Here is a 16,272-nt window from a genome sequence, read left to right as displayed (position 1 = left end):
TGACCCCTTATATTCTGTGGGAAAAATAAATATTCCAACATATAGTCTTGGCCAAAAGTTTTGAGAATGACACAAATATTAATTTTCACCAAGTCTGCTGCTTCAGTGTCTTCAGATATTTTTGTCAGATGTTACTATGGAATACTGAAGTATAATTACAAGCATTTCATAAGTGTCAAAGGCTTATATTGACAATTACATGAAGTTGATGCAAGGAGTCAATATTTGCAGTGTTGACCCTTCTTTTTCAAGACCTTTGCAATCCGCCCTGGCATGCTGTCAATTAACTTCTGGGCCACATCCTGACTGATGGCAGCCCATTCTTGCATAATCAATGCTTGGAGTTTGTCAGAATTTGTGGGTTTTTGTTTGTCCACGCGCCTCTTGAGGATTGACCACAAGTTCTCAATGGGATTAAGGTCTGGGGAGTTTCCTGGCCATGGACCCAAAATATCGATGTTTTGTTCCCTGAGCCACTTAGTTATCACATTTGCCTTATGGCAAGGTGCTCCATCATGCTGGAAAAGGCATTGTTCGTCACCAAACTGTTCCTGGATGGTTGGGAGAAGTTGCTCTCGGAGGATGTGTTGGTACCATTCCTTATTCATGGCTGTGTTCTTTGGCAAAATTGTGAGGGAGCCCACTCCCTTGGCTGAGAAGCAACCCCACACATGAATGGTCTCAGGATGCTTTACTTTTGGCATGACACAGGACTGATGGTAGCGCTCACCTTGTCTTCTCTGGACAAGCTTTTTTTCCGGATGCCCCAAACAATCAGAAAGGGGAATCGTCAGAGAAAATGACTTTACCCCAGTCCTCAGCAGTCCAATCCCTGTACCTTCTGCAGAATATCAGTCTGTCCCTGATGTTTTCCTGGAGAGAAGTGGCTTCTTTGCTGCCCTTCTTGACACCAGGCCATCCTCCAAAAGTCTTCACCTCACTGTGCGTGCAGATGCACTCACACCTGCCTGCTTCCATTCCTGAGCAAGCTCTGTACTGGTGGTGCCCCGATCCCGCAGCTGAATCAACTTTAGGAGACGGTCCTGGCGCTTGCTGGACTTTCTTGGGTGCCCTGAAGCCTTCTTCACAACAATTGAACCACTCTCCTTGATGATGCGATAAATTGTTGATTTAGGTGCAATCTTACTGGCAGCAATATCCTTGCCTGTGAAGCCCTTTTTGTGCAAAGTGATGATGACGGCATGTGTTTCCTTGCAGGTAACCATGGTTGACAGAGGAAGAACAATGATTCCAAGCACCACCCTCCTTTTGAAGCTTCCAGTCTGTCATTCGAACTCAATCAGCATGATAGAGTGATCTCCAGCCTTGTCCTCATCAACACTCACACCTGTGTTAACGAGAGAATCATGATGTCAGGTGGTCCTTTTGTGGCAGGGCTGAAATGCAGTGGAAATGTTTTTTGGGGGATTCAGTTCATTTGCATGGTAAAGAGGGACTTTGCAATTAATTGCAATTCAACTGATCACTCTTCATAACATTGTGGAGTATTTGCAAATTGCCATCATACAAACTGAGGCAGCAGACTTTGTGAAAATTAATATTTGTGTCATTCTCAAAACTTTTGGCCACGACTGTAGTCTGGGACAGTTGTGGGATGCCAGAGATCCGAAATTAATACAACCACTAGCATACTTTTTTTTTTTTTAAATGTACGCAATGTGGCTGATGCAACAGATCAGAACGTTGAGCTTAAAATGTTGATGAACTATTAGGTTATTTCTTCACATTATACGCACAGAAGCGCGCAAACTGCAGCAGGCTATAAGCTGAATGTTCCATTAGCTGGAAAACACCATTATCAAAAGTGACCACAAATGCAATGATGTATGTAATGCTTTTATTATAAAGGTGCATTTTTATGGTGAAAATAATTTTCCCCAATCTTCCCTAAAACTCACGCGCTGCTTCTAAATGCCAGTTAGGCTCTACACCCCTTGTAAAGCGGATTAATGTGCTTAATTTGAAGAAGTTATTTGGCTACATGAGGTGTGATACTAACCTTATAGGCCTATCTGCTTTGATAGGCTAAGCTACATGAGGTGTGATACTAACCTTATCAAAACAGATAGGCCTATAGGCTAAGCTACATGAGGTGTGCAACCATGATTTGAAAAAGTGGTGAGAGAAAAAAAAGGCATTGTTTCTTATGCTGGGCATCATTCACAAGTGATAGGCTAATATTGTCAGCCATCAGACTATTCTTCATTTAATCTTGTCTTTACGTATACTAAATAACATGTGTGAAATTTGTTTGGATTTAAAATGGACCATTATCACGCACCTGTCTCAAAAAAAATACATGTCATCTATGCACTTAAATAGAAAATGGAAGACACTTTCCCCCGTGGTTAATTTTCATGCCAGCCAGGTAAGCAATACTCCTGTTGTAAATATAAGCTATGTGCTAAATATTCTGAAAGCTGGGAAATAAATATATACTGCTCAAAAAAATAAAGGGAACACTTAAAACAACACTTCCTAGATCTGAATGAAAGAAATAATCTTATTAAATACTTTTGTCTTTACATAGTTGAATATGCTGACAACAAAATCACACAAAAATAATCAATGGAAATCCAATTTATCAACCCATGGAGGTCTGGATTTAGAGTCACACTCAAAATTAAAGTGGAAAACCACACTACAGGCTGATCCAACTTTGATGTAATGTCCTTAAAACAAGTCAAAATGAGGCTCAGTAGTGTGTGTGGCCTCCATCCGCCAACTCCTGGACAGTCGGTGGTGCAACGTGGCGTTGGTGGATGGAGCGAGACATGATGTCCCAGATGTGCTCAATTGGATTCAGGTCTGGGGAACGGGCGGGCCAGTCCATAGCATCAATGCCTTCCTCTTGCAGGAACTGCTGACACACTCCAGCCACATGAGGTCTAGCATTGTTTTGCATTAGGAGGAACCCAGGGCCAACCGCACCAGCATATGGTCTCACAAGGGGTCTGAGGATCTCATCTCGGTACCTAATGGCAGTCAGGCTACCTCTGGCGAGCACATGGAGGGCTGTGCGGCCCCCCAAAGAAATGCCACCCCACACCATGACTGACCCACCGCCAAACCGGTCATGCTGGAGGATGTTGCAGGCAGCAGAACGTTCTCCACGGCGTCTCCAGACTCTGTCACGTCTGTCACATGTGCTCAGTGTGAACCTGCTTTCATCTGTGAAGAGCACAGGGCGCCAGTAGCGAATTTGCCAATCTTGGTGTTCTCTGGCAAATGCCAAACGTCCTGCACGGTGTTGGGCTGTAAGCACAACCCCCACCTGTGGACGTCGGGCCCTCATACCACCCTCATGGAGTCTGTTTCTGACCGTTTGAGCAGACACATGCACATTTGTGGCCTGTTGGAGGTCAATTTGCAGGGCTCTGGCAGTGCTTCTCCTGCTCCTCCTTGCACAAAGGCGGAGGTAGCGGTCCTGCTGCTGGGTTGTTGCCCTCCTACGGCCTCCTCCACGTCTCCTGATGTACTGGCCTGTCTCCTGGTAGCGCCTCCATGCTCTGGACACTACGCTGACAGACACAGCAAACCTTCTTGCCACAGCTCGCATTGATGTGCCATCCTGGATGAGCTGCACTACCTGAGCCACTTGTGTGGGTTGTAGACTCCGTCTCATGCTACCACTAGAGTGAAAGCACCGCCAGCATTCAAAAGTGACCAAAACATCAGCCAGGAAGCATAGGAACTGAGAAGTGGTCTGTGGTCCCCACCTGCAGAACCACTCCTTTATTGGGGGTGTCTTGCTAATTGCCTATAATTTCCACCTGTTGTCTATTCCATTTGCACAACAGCATGTGAAATGTATTGTCAATCAGTGTTGCTTCCTAAGTGGACAGTTTGATTTCACAGAAGTGTGATTGACTTGGAGTTACATTGTGTTGTTTAATGTTCCCTTTATTTTTTTGAGCAGTGTAGTTGGCCTAGCCTATAGAAAGCTGATGGAATCCTTCTCTTCTTAAGAGAGAGGCCAATTTTGTTTTCGCGCAACTGCACAGCCTATAGAAATGTTGCACAACATGAGCTCTCATGAAGTGTTTGATTTGATTTTCTATTGTATTTATGTCAGAGTGGTTAGAGGGACAATAGAGCCCTGACTACCAGACCAATAGGACCTGATGGAGGGACAATAGAGCCTTGAGTACCAGGCCTTTAGGACCTGATGGAGGGACAATAGAGCCCTGACTACCAGACCATTAGGACCTGATGGAGGGACAATAGAGCCTTGAGTACCAGGCCTTTAGGACCTGATGGAGGGACAATAGAGCCCTGACTACCACACCATTAGGATCTGATGGAGGGACAATAGAGGCCAGAGTACCAGGCCATTAGGACCTGATGGAGGGATAATAGAGTGCTGAGTACCAGGCAGTTATCAAGTTTGGTAGGCTACTAATGACCATCAGCAGCATCAGAGCTTGGAGAAGTCTAATTACCGTGACTAAACGATTACGTGGAATTTGACTGCCATCATGACTCATGACCGCCAGTGTGGCGGTAATAACCCTACTCGTGTTCAGACTAGACCAACAGCAACATACACTGTGTGTTTAGTGATGGTTAGGCTATAGCCTCATCAACACTTGAATTCCCCCCCCCCCACACACACACACACACACACACACACACACACCCTTTTGGCCAAAATGTCAGCTCAATCAATGTGAAACCTGCATCAGATCAAACCCACTGTCCTGAAGTTGGCCGCCTCCCACTCTGGCCTAGTGATGCTACTATAAATGGAAGGTGTTAAGGGATGGTGTTGACACATGAGCCTACAACAGAGAACAGACATAGTTGTAGGAAGGTGTGAAATATCTAGTCTGCTTAAACAGGCTGGTACCACTGTGATGATATACTGTATCTGACTTCAAAGACTACTTCAGAACAATCGTTCTCCTCTCCCTGCCATAGAAAGAGGCCAAGGCAGGGAACTCCCCTGTGTTAACAGACTTGCAGAGTAGGCAGTGGTAGGCAGCAGTGCGAGTAAGTAGCCTACTCTGTCAGGATGTGGTGAGGGTAACCGCTGTTGAGAGAAAATGGTACACACCTCGGCCTACCTATAGACAACCTCCTGTCAATCTTTAAGGGTAAGGCTATTATATAGGCCTGTGGCAAAGATGCACTCACTGGGCAAGTCTCTCAACTAGAGGTCGACCGATTATGATTTTTCAACGCCAATACAGATTATTGGAGGACCAAAAAAGTCGATACCGATTAATATTATGATTGATTGAGATATATATATATATATATATATATATATATACACAGCTCTGAAGTGACAACGATACTGAAGAGTCTGCTTAGGAGACAAATACTCTCAACTGTTTGAATAATAAAAATAGAGTTTAAGTTACCTGTGATGAATGCTGAAAACAAAAACTGTAATTTCTATATGCAGGAAATCCTATTTTAATAATGGGCATGGTAAGAATTGACTACCAAAGTGCGAGTCATAATTCCCATGACACCTTCTAGCAAAATCTGAAAAGCGGTTCCTTCATTTATTCCATAGGATATTTTTAGATTAACTTAAAATAAGGTCTGTGTTTGGTTTAGGCTTACACCACCTTGCCAATTGTATAACTGTGTAGATATCCATAGGATATAACTCTGATCAATATAAGCGAAGATAAAAAAAATTTGTAGAGTGGATTTATGAAAATATGTTGACAAACGTTACCTAGTGAGATTTACACGGGTCTCAAAACGCCGAGGCGGTTTAAGCACAAAACACAGACCTTTTTTGAAGTAGATCAAGACATTCTCTATGGAAGACATGAACGGTAAAATAACGAAGGAACCCCTTTCAAGTTCAGCCGCAAGTTATTACAGGAATTATGACGCGTCAACTATTTCTCTCTAAACCATATACTTTTGACTATTACGAGCCTGCTGCTGCCTAGCACCACTCAGTCAGACTGCTCTATCAAATATCAAATCATAGACTTAACTATAATATAATAAACCTTAGGTCATTAATATGGTCAAATCCGGAAACTATCATCTCGAAAACATTATTCTTTCAGTGACATACGGAACCGTTCCGTATTTTATCTAACGGGTGGCATCCATAAGTCTAAATATTCCTGTTACATCGCACAACCTACAATGTTATTTCATAGTTCCGTAAAATTCTGGCAAATTAGTTTGCAACGAGCCAGATTCTGTATACCCCGATTCTGCGCGCAACGAACGCAAGAGAACTGACACAATTTCACCTGGTTAATATTGCCTGCTAACCTGGATTTCTTTTAGCTAAATATGCAGGTTTAAAAATACATACTTCTGTGTATTGATTTTAAGAAAGGCATTGATGTTTATGGTTAGGTACAGTCGTGCAACGATTGTGCTTTTTTTTGCAAATGCGCTTTTGTTAAATCATCCCCCGTTTGGCGAAGTCAGCTGTCTTTGTTAGGAAGAAATAGTCTTCTCAGTTCGCAACGAGCCAGGCGGCCCAAACTGCTGCATATACCCTGTCTCTGTTTGCAAGAGAAGTGACACATTTTCCCTAGTTAAAAGAAATTCATGTTAACAGGCAATATTAACTAAATATGCAGGTTTAAAAATATATACTTGTGTATTGATTTTAAGAAAGACATTGATGTTTATGGTTAGGTACACGTCGGAGCAAAGACAGTCCTTTTTCGCGAATGCGCACCACATCAATTATATGCAAAGCAGGACAGGCTAGATAAACTAGTAATATCATCAACCATGTGTAGTTAACTAGTGTTTATGATTGATTGATTGTTTTTTTATAAGATAAGTTTAATGCTAGCTAGCAACTTACCTTGGCAACGTAAAGCAGGTGGTTAGAGCGTTGGGCTAGTTAACGTAAGGTTGCATCCCCAAGCTGACAAGGTAAAAATCTGTCGTTCTGCCCCTGAACAAGGCAGTTAACCCACCGTTCCTAGGCCGTCATTGAAAATAAGAATGTGTTTTTTAACTGACATGCCTAGTTAAATAGAGGTTTAAAAAAATAATAATAATAAATACAAAATAAATAAATAAAAATTATTTAACGGCAAATCGATTACCGATTGTTATGAAAACTTGAAATCGGCCCTAATTAATCGGCCATTCCGATTAATCGGTCGACCTCTACTCTCAACTAGGGCGCTTTCTAAACTCCAGCCATTTGACTGCTTTTTTTTTTAGCATTATAAATGTTTGTTCGTTTTTCATCAAGATATTGAAGATAAACTAGATTTCTGTTCAATCTATATTCCATATTCTAAATCGCTAGTGTCACACCACTTCATTCCCTTAATGTTTATTCTAACATTGTAGAGACATTTCAGTTTCATTTTTGTACGATACATTGTTGCATTTCATTTACCATTTCCTTCCCTCTGAGTGGGCGAGATGTTCATTTTACTCACAAGATCATTTTATTTCCCACAAAAGTGTTTGTTTGCTGTTTTGTCCTTGGAGCTCCTCGGTGTCAAATGGTGGTTACCTCTTCAAGTTATGAGCGCATGGGCGTTCCACTAGTTTATACACAGCCTTCCTGTCAGGACACCAATAACCTACTATAATAAATGAGTTGACTTTGAATTAATGAACGGGTCCTTTCTGAATGGGTTCTGATTATGACTACTATTATACAACGTAATTAAAGATTTAGTAATATGCCTTTTACATTGAATACCAGTTATGTGGTTTAATTATAATTTTGACAGTGGTATGTCCCAGGGGGGGCTAAAATAATATAAGCCTTAAAAAAAGGTCCAATGCAACCATTTTTATCTGAATATCAAATAATTTCTGGGTAACAATTAAGTACCTTACTGTGATTGTTTTCAGAGGGGAAAACTGAAAACTAGCTGTTATGGTCAGAGAGATTTTGAACTCTTTCTTGTCTATTAACCAATGTACCACCTGGTGATGTCAACAAGCAGGCCAAAACTTCATCACACCTTAAACAGGATGAAATGTCAGGCGGTCTTTTCAAACAGCTCCTTCACAAAAAGGGCATGATCATATTTTCCACAATTTCACAGTATTATTCCAACCTCATAGCGTGGAAATATGTATAAAAACACAGGAAAATCACATTTGACTGTACCAGGACTTTAAGCGCCCGTTTCATGTTTCATTGGTAGGTTGATCTTGGTAATTTTGAGGGGGGGCTGAAATGAGGCTGCAACAAGAGTCTTGATTGAATACAGAGGTTTGCTGCATCCTGAACCTTCCCTGAATCCTACATCCTGAAGCTCCCTATAACCTGAACCTGCCAGCTAACTGAACCAGCCTGCATCCTGAAACATTTCAGCCCTTATAACTGCTACAAGGTTCCTAATTTACCGGGCCCAAGAGAAACACCTCAACATATTTAAGGTAGGCGGTTGATGTGGACGATGAAGAGTACAAAAGTACCGACAGTTAGTCTGTTTAATGTAGGGTAAAGGTCTATCAATTGTAAGGGGAAAATGTTAGGCCCACAAATAACATTCTATTTTAATGTTCGTCATTTTCACAGCTCACACCAAGGCATGCATGACTGTAAATAATAATCCCCACTCAAACCTTCCATGATATAGTTAACACACTTAAGTGAATCTTCTATCATTCTGAACTATGGAAAGGTGAAACTAGAACGAAAATTGGAAAGGTGAAACTAGACCCACTTCTCTATTTAGTCTATTAGTTCAAACATTTCCCTTTATGATAAACTCATTGGAAATCAAATCTATATCCCTAAAAATGTACTTAGCCATGTGAAGGCTGTGTGCAAGGTGCTTTTGGCAGCGTACCGAATGTATGTTCCCGCTCAGCCCAGTCAAAACTGTTCGCCCCCACCCCAAAAATGTAATAAATAAATAAATAAAAAGATATAGGTGTACTATTGTAAAGTGATTGTTCTACTGGATATCATAAGTTGAATGCACCAATTTGTAAGTCGCTCTGGATAAGAGCGTCTGCTAAATGACGTAAATGTAAATATGTACTGTAGAGCTACAGGAATGGGAGCTACATGGCTAAAGGGTACATAATGCTACAGGGATGGGAGTATACCTAATGGGAGCGGGCTGGGAGCGTACCTAATGGGAGCGGGCTGGGAGCGTACCTAATGCCACAGGGCCGGGAGCGTACCTAATGCCACAGGGCCGGGAGCGTACCTAATGCCACAGGGCCGGGAGCGTACCTAATGCCACAGGGCCGGGAGCGTACCTAATGCCACAGGGCCGGGAGCGTACCTAATGCCACAGGGCCGGGAGCGTACCTAATGCCACAGGGCCGGGAGCGTACCTAATGCCACAGGGCCGGGAGCGTACCTAATGCCACACGGCCGGGAGCGTACCTAATGCCACAGGGCCGGGAGCGTACCTAATGGGAGCGGGCTGGGAGCGTACCTAATGCCACAGGGCCGGGAGCGTACCTAATGCCACAGGGCCGGGAGCGTACCTAATGCCACAGGGCCGGGAGCGTACCTAATGCCACAGGGCCGGGAGCGTACCTAATGCCACAGGGCCGGGAGCGTACCTAATGCCACAGGGCCGGGAGCGTACCTAATGCCACACGGCCGGGAGCGTACCTAATGCCACAGGGCCGGGAGCGTACCTAATGCCACAGGGGCGGGAGCATTCCTAATGCCACAGGGCCGGGAGCATACCTAATGCCACACGGCCGGGAGCATACCTAATGCCACAGGGTTGGGAGCATACCTAATGCCACAGAGCTGGGAGCATACCTAATGCTTGTACTGTAGAGCTTAAGGGCTGGGTTGTGGTGAGTGATAGAGGAGGTTTCACAGGGCTAGGCCAAAGCCTGTCCAATATGACTCAGAAAGAACACTATCTGATACCACACGCACCCCCCCCCCACATCCTCCCACCCACACACACACACAACAAGACAAACATCATCAGGAACCGAGTCAACAGCACACAGTGGAGTTTAGCATTACCATAGGAACGTAGTGAATCTATTCAGGCCAACTGTAAGTACACATCACAAGTTCCCACATGATCCATCAACCTGAATTATATCTTAACACAAGACAATCTACCTTACCAATTTCATTCTTAACCAGCAGGGTATAAGAAACATATCCCTCCACACACCCCATAGACTAGAACCTAGGCCAATTTTAAAGGAAAAGGGAAATGGATAAAAATTGCACAGAGTGGTTGATTCCCTGTTTCGATATCTGAAACCCATTTCTCTAAAACAACCTGTCAAAAACCACAAGATTCAATTTGCAACAAATAATGATCTCTCTGGGTCTCCTGTGAGCATAACAACCTCTCCCAATGGCCATCCATCTACGTCATAACCCACTTCCTGTACCCAACAACTATCCTATACAATAAGGAGACAGTATTCAGTTGTAGCAGTACACTTATCCAATGAGGTACCGGCATTTGGTTGTTCCATGGGAGCTGAGGGCACTGTAATGAAGCAGTGAGCTCCTGGGAACCTAGCTCCGGATATGAGTCTGACCCTGGATCAATGAGAGGGAAGCCAGTTATTACACTACAGGCCCAAGGTTTATGAGTTTGGTTTTAAATCTAATATCAGCGTTACGTCCAAGGATAATTTCCCCTCCTTATTCTGGTCAGTTCAGCAGCTGCACTATTGAATCATCCACATAACACCTATTTAATTCACGTCAGGACTGAGGGGGAAAACGACAAAGCTGGCGTAATATGTACAACAACACTTTTGACATGATATTCAACTTAAGGGTGGACATTGGATATCAATGTGAAATATAGGTTGTTGTGTTTCCCATAGGCTACTACACTGAAAATGTGGAACCTTTCTTCGGTGGCCGGAACCATTTCCTGGGTTATTCTAAGCACGTTGTGTTCTACTGGTGAAACGTTTCACCGTCACATATAGACGGACAGCTGATGCCGGCTGGTCATGTCCTGAACTCAGCGTTTCCCCACAAAACTCTCCCTGTTGGGATTTGCTGCTGGACCGTGGACTGTTGTAAAAAAATATATATGGTGGTTTGAGCTATTTGGTGAGTAACAAGAACATGAAAAAGGGTGCATCTGGATCCTAATGTCAAAACGTTTGATTTATTTAACATTCCAACCTTTAACCTAGCCTTAGATATTCATCAGTTCTCAGTCTGTTGACTGCTGTAAGTGATGTTATATCCTGTTATACTGGTGAAACAGCCCTGGAGTCCAGGGCTAAGCCTAATAACACCACAGACATACCATAATCACCACCTCCACTGTCGCCTACTTTACCAACGTGGACATGCTGACTCATGGCATGTCTGGTGAGCATGGAAATTATGTTTAAATCTCACTAATGTCTGCAGTCTCTAAGACTTTGCTAGTATACGACCTAAATTTACATGTTATGCACAGTGTTTATAAAGGCAACATTTTGTACTGTGTCTTGGTAGTAGTGTGGCACTGTGTAAGATACACTAACCAGGCCAAGTAACTGACAGGATATTCAGATCTGTCTATTGCTCTCTCCATCCAGGGAAACCTACTAAGGATGTGTTGTTTATCACATCAACATGCTCATGTTATGTTACCCACCTTCATTTTCAGATGTTGGGCATGCAACCTGTAGTACCAAATCAAACGTCCTCTCGGGAAACTCGCTGTAATAAAGGAGAGAGATGATGACTTTAGCAGGGAGCAAAATAAACATCTGTGTACAAACATAACTTATGGTATGCAACAATTGCAAACTACCTACATCAACAGCATATTATGCAACATAGTTTGACACAGTTATAAATAGTGATGAAGCAACTCATATATAGCGGAATCACCGGTCAAGCTCGGTCTATGTGCTGGCCATACGTCAAACAATTCAATTCTCGCGTGATTCATTTGATGGTCGAGAAATAAAATTGTTATAGTTGCTGTTACTGTTGACAAATCAGCAAACATTCGGGGGGAAATGTCTTGTACCTAAAAGTCTATATTGACACCAGATTATATTGTTTACTTTAGGACCGTTAAATACTAAAATATAGGAGGTTAGCAGGCTAATTCATTTAGCTTACTTGATGAAAATTAATTTAGCAACTTGACAGCATTACACTGACCCAAATGCTAACTCAGCATGCCAGACAGCCAGCGAAATAAATTACAATTCACACTTTTAATAACGGTCTATAAAACAATGTTATGTATAGTCTAGAAGTAAATAAACCCGTGTCTTACTTTATTCTGCTGTCCATGGTTTACAACATCGCGACAGCTCACGCCACCGGCTTTGCTGTTCTAGACCAAGCTTGCGTTCCGGAGCAACGAGAGGTCTGTAACTACTTCCACCTTTCAGCCTGTTACCTACCGCTGATACCGCATGCTTCAAACATTTATTCTAGCTAGTAGCGATGTGTCTTCCTTGTTCCTGATCTGTACAGTTGGCTGTTTCAGTTCCACGTATTTCCACAACAAACAGCACCAGGAAGTGGCTGTGAAAGATTTAGTGACGTCACCTCATTTGATAAACATTTTGGAGTGTCCCCTCCTCCCCCTAAATCCTCAGAACAGCGGTGATTTCATGTCCCTCTCCTTGATCTGAGCTGATGGTGTTATCATGTTGTTCCATAGTTAATGCTTAGTAATTGAGTTTATTTCATAAAAAAAAAATGTATTACACATGTGCAATAGGGACTGCTCCTTCACAAGTAAGAGTAGTGATGGCTATAGGAAGTGGCAAATGCACCATTGGTTGTTCTTTTTTAGATTATTCATCTTCACTTACCTGTCTGGATCTGACGTCATGAACAACAACAACAAACATGACCAGAGCTTTTTGATTGTTGTAAAGCAGAGGATATTCCTGTGGGCATATATTTCGGCCTTATGCATGCGTTCCACATTTGTTGCGTTAAATAGGCTATAATTCACACACAACTCTTAGCAGTCCAGCCTATGATGCTGAGTCATTGAGCCCGTGTTAGCCTATATGTGTCCCGGGGTAAATTGAAACCAGTGGCTGTGCCTGCCTGTGTGTGTGTGTGTGTGATGTGTGTCTCTCCTAGCCCTCCTGAGAGTAGACCTGGCTGGGAGCCAGTTTCCTGCAGGCAGACTGAAGGTAATTAAGTGGCAGCAGACTGGGACATGCTGTTGCAGGTTTCTCCTATGAAATGATAATGGCAGGGTCCTGCTGGTGCTGTCTCACCATTCACAAAAGCATTACCTACGCACAATACGCACCGGGCTGGAGTCAGGAGGGAATAGCCTACTGTGGATTAAATACACCACTTTATGTGGTTCAATGTTTATTTTATTTCAGTGTGTGTGTGTGTGTGTGTGTGTGTGTGTGTGTGTGTGTGTGTGTGTGTGTGTGTGTATAACAGAGATGGTTTGGTAAACCCTGTTCAAATGATGATGAGTGACCTTGCATGAGACCTGAAGATCAGACTTTTAGCTCATCGAGCGAACACCGTCCTGTGGCAAGCAGCAGACGACTTAAAGTCAGTCAATCACATAGGTTCAGTGTATTCTATTTCAATGCACAGTTAAAGCCTACACAGTGCAATGGCAGTTGCCCATTAAAAATGATTTGAGAGGCAAATAGCTCTCTATTAGGATAAAACCTCACATTAGCGAAGGTTCTAAATGTATACAGTAACAGTTCTGTCTAAAGGAAATGTACAAAATTACACATTAGCACTCGGGCTCCCGAGTGGCGCAGCGGTCTAAGGCACTGCGTCTTAGTGCAAGAGGCGTCACTGCAGTCCCTGGTTTGAATCCGGGCTATATCACATCAGGCCGTGATTGGGAGTCCCATAGGGCGGTGCACAAATGGCCCAGCGTCGTCCGGGTTTGGCCGGTGTAGGCCGTCATTGTAAATAAGAATTTGTTCTTAACTGACTTGCCTAGATAAATACAGGTTAAATTAAAACGCACACACACATACATATATATATATATAAAAGAAAATAGCATAAATGTTGGAATCAGGATCAAAATAAATAACACTAGAAAAATAATCTCATGTATCCATTTACAGACAGGTAATGTTGTGATTCAAGAAACAATAAAATACATCTTCCATACTGTACATTTCTAATTAAAACATCAAACATAGGCAATGGATAACTGTACAAAATGTAATAAATATGGTATGAAATACAAATCATCATCCCAATGTTGACATGAAACCATTTCAGTGAAGTACTCACATCCTCTGCACTTTCCGACCACATACAACCTTTATTTTTAATACACATGTGTTATTATTGCTTTGAGGATAGCACAGTGCCACCGACGCGGCCCGCTACCAAGGACTGTGGGCTCTCCTTCTCTGTGGCCGACGTGAGTAAGACATTTAAGCGTGTTAACCCTCGCGAGGCTGCCGGGCCAAGACAGCATCCCTGGACACGTCCTCAGTGCATGCGCAGACCAGCTGGCTGGAGTGTTTACAGATGCAATCGCCATCACCCTGCACACTGCCCTATCCCATCTGGACAAGAGGAATACCTATGTAAGAATGCTGTTCATTGACTATAGCTCACCATTCAACACCATAGTACCCTCCAAGCTCATCATTAAGCTCGGGGCTCTGGGTCTGAACCGCACCCTGTGCAACTGGGTCCTGGACTTCCTGAAGGGCCGCCCCCAGGTGGTGCAGGTAGGAAACAACACCTCCACTTTGCTGATCCTCAACACAGGTGCCCCACAAGGGTGCGTGCTCAGCCCCCTCCTGTACTCCCTGTTCACCCATGACTGTGTGGTCACGCATGCCTCCAACTCAATCATCAAGTTTGCAGACAACACAACATTAGTAGGCCTGATTACCAACAATGACGAGACGGCCTACAGGGAGGAGGTGAGGAGCCTGGGAGAGTGGTGCCAGGAAAATAACCTCTCACTCAATGTCAACAAAACAAAGGAGCTGATCGTGGACTTCAGGAAACAGCAGACGGAGCACGCCCCCTATCCACATCGACGGGCCCGCAGTGGAGAAGGTGGAAAGCTTCAAGTTCCTCGGCGTACACATCACTGACGATCTGAAATGGTCCACCCACACAGACAATGTGGTGAAGAAGGCGCAACAGCACCTCTTCAACCTTATGAGGCAGAAATAATTTGGCTTGGCCCCTAAAACCCTCACAAACTTTTACAGATGCACAATTGAAAGCATCCTGTCGGGCTGCATCACCGCCTGGTATGGCAACTGCTCCGCCCGCAACCGCAGGGTTCTCCAGAGGGTGGTGCGGTCTGCCCAACGCATCACCGGGGACAAACTACCCGCCCTCAAGGACACCTACACCATCCGATGTCACAGGAAGGACAAAAAGTTTGTCAAGGACATCAACCACCCGAGCCACTGCCTGTTCATCCCGCTAACATCCAGAAGGCGAGGTCAGTACAGATACATCAAAGCTGGGACAGAGAGACTGAAAAACAGCTTCTATCTTAAGGCCATCAGACTGTTAAATATCCATCACTAGCCGGCTTCCACCCGGTTACCCAACCCTGCACCTTAGAGGCTGCTGCCCTATATACATGGACATGGAATCACTGGTCACTTTAATAAGGGAACACTAGTCATTTTAATAATGTTTAAATAATGTTTACATACTGCTTTACTCATCTCATATGTATATACTGTATTCTATTCTACTATATTTTAGTCAATACCACTCTGACATTGCCCGATCTAATATTTATAATATTTCTTAATTCCATTCTTTTACTTTTAGATTTACTGATTTTGAGTAACAGTGGTGGGTTAATTTTGCCCCAGACTAAATCAAATTAAATCAAATTTGATTGGTCACATACACATATTTAGCAGATGTTATTGCAGGTGTAGCGAAATGCTTGTGTTCCAAGCTCCAACAGTGCAGTAGTATCTAACAGTGCAGTAGTATCTAACAGTGCAGTAGTGTCTAACAGTGCAGTAGTGTCTAACAGTGCAGTAGTGTCTAACAGTGCAGTAGTGTCTAACAGTGCAGTAGTGTCTAACAGTGCAGTAGTATCTAACAGTGCAGTAGTATCTAACAGTGCAGTAGTGTCTAACAGTGCAGTAGTGTATAACAGTGCAGTAGTGTCTAACAGTGCAGTAGTGTCTAACAGTGCAGTAGTATCTAACAGTGCAGTAGTATCTAACAGTGCAGTAGTATCTAACAGTGCAGTAGTGTATAACAGTGCAGTAGTGTATAACAGTGCAGTAGTATCTAACAGTGCAGTAGTATCTAACAGTGCAGTAGTATCTAACAGTGCAGTAGTGTCTAACAGTGCAGTAGTATCTAACAGTGCAGTAGTATCTAACAGTGCAGTAGTGTCTAACAGT

At 43.3% G+C, this 16,272-nt stretch overlaps 1 protein-coding gene across 3 annotated transcripts in view; it reads right to left on the bottom strand.

Moving 5' to 3' along the window:
• LOC106560563 (DENN domain-containing protein 1B) overlaps positions 1-12,449 on the bottom strand; it is a 259,880-nt gene extending 247,431 nt beyond the window's left edge. For all 3 annotated transcript variants that reach the window (XM_014123560.2, XM_045687897.1, XM_045687898.1), the window contains exons 1-2: positions 12,183-12,449; positions 11,547-11,611 (exon numbers count right to left, since the gene is read on the bottom strand). In XM_014123560.2, the coding sequence (XP_013979035.2) occupies positions 11,547-11,611; positions 12,183-12,199 (82 nt within the window). In that variant the 5' untranslated portion in view covers positions 12,200-12,449. The remainder of the gene's footprint in view (positions 1-11,546; positions 11,612-12,182) is intronic.
• Between the last annotated feature and the right edge of the window lie 3,823 nt (positions 12,450-16,272).

This window comes from Salmo salar, chromosome ssa10, assembly GCF_905237065.1.
Source record: "Salmo salar chromosome ssa10, Ssal_v3.1, whole genome shotgun sequence".
Lineage (NCBI taxonomy): Eukaryota > Metazoa > Chordata > Actinopteri > Salmoniformes > Salmonidae > Salmo > Salmo salar.
Note: the sequence above shows the minus strand (reverse complement) of the source record. Positions and strands in the feature narration are given on the sequence as shown.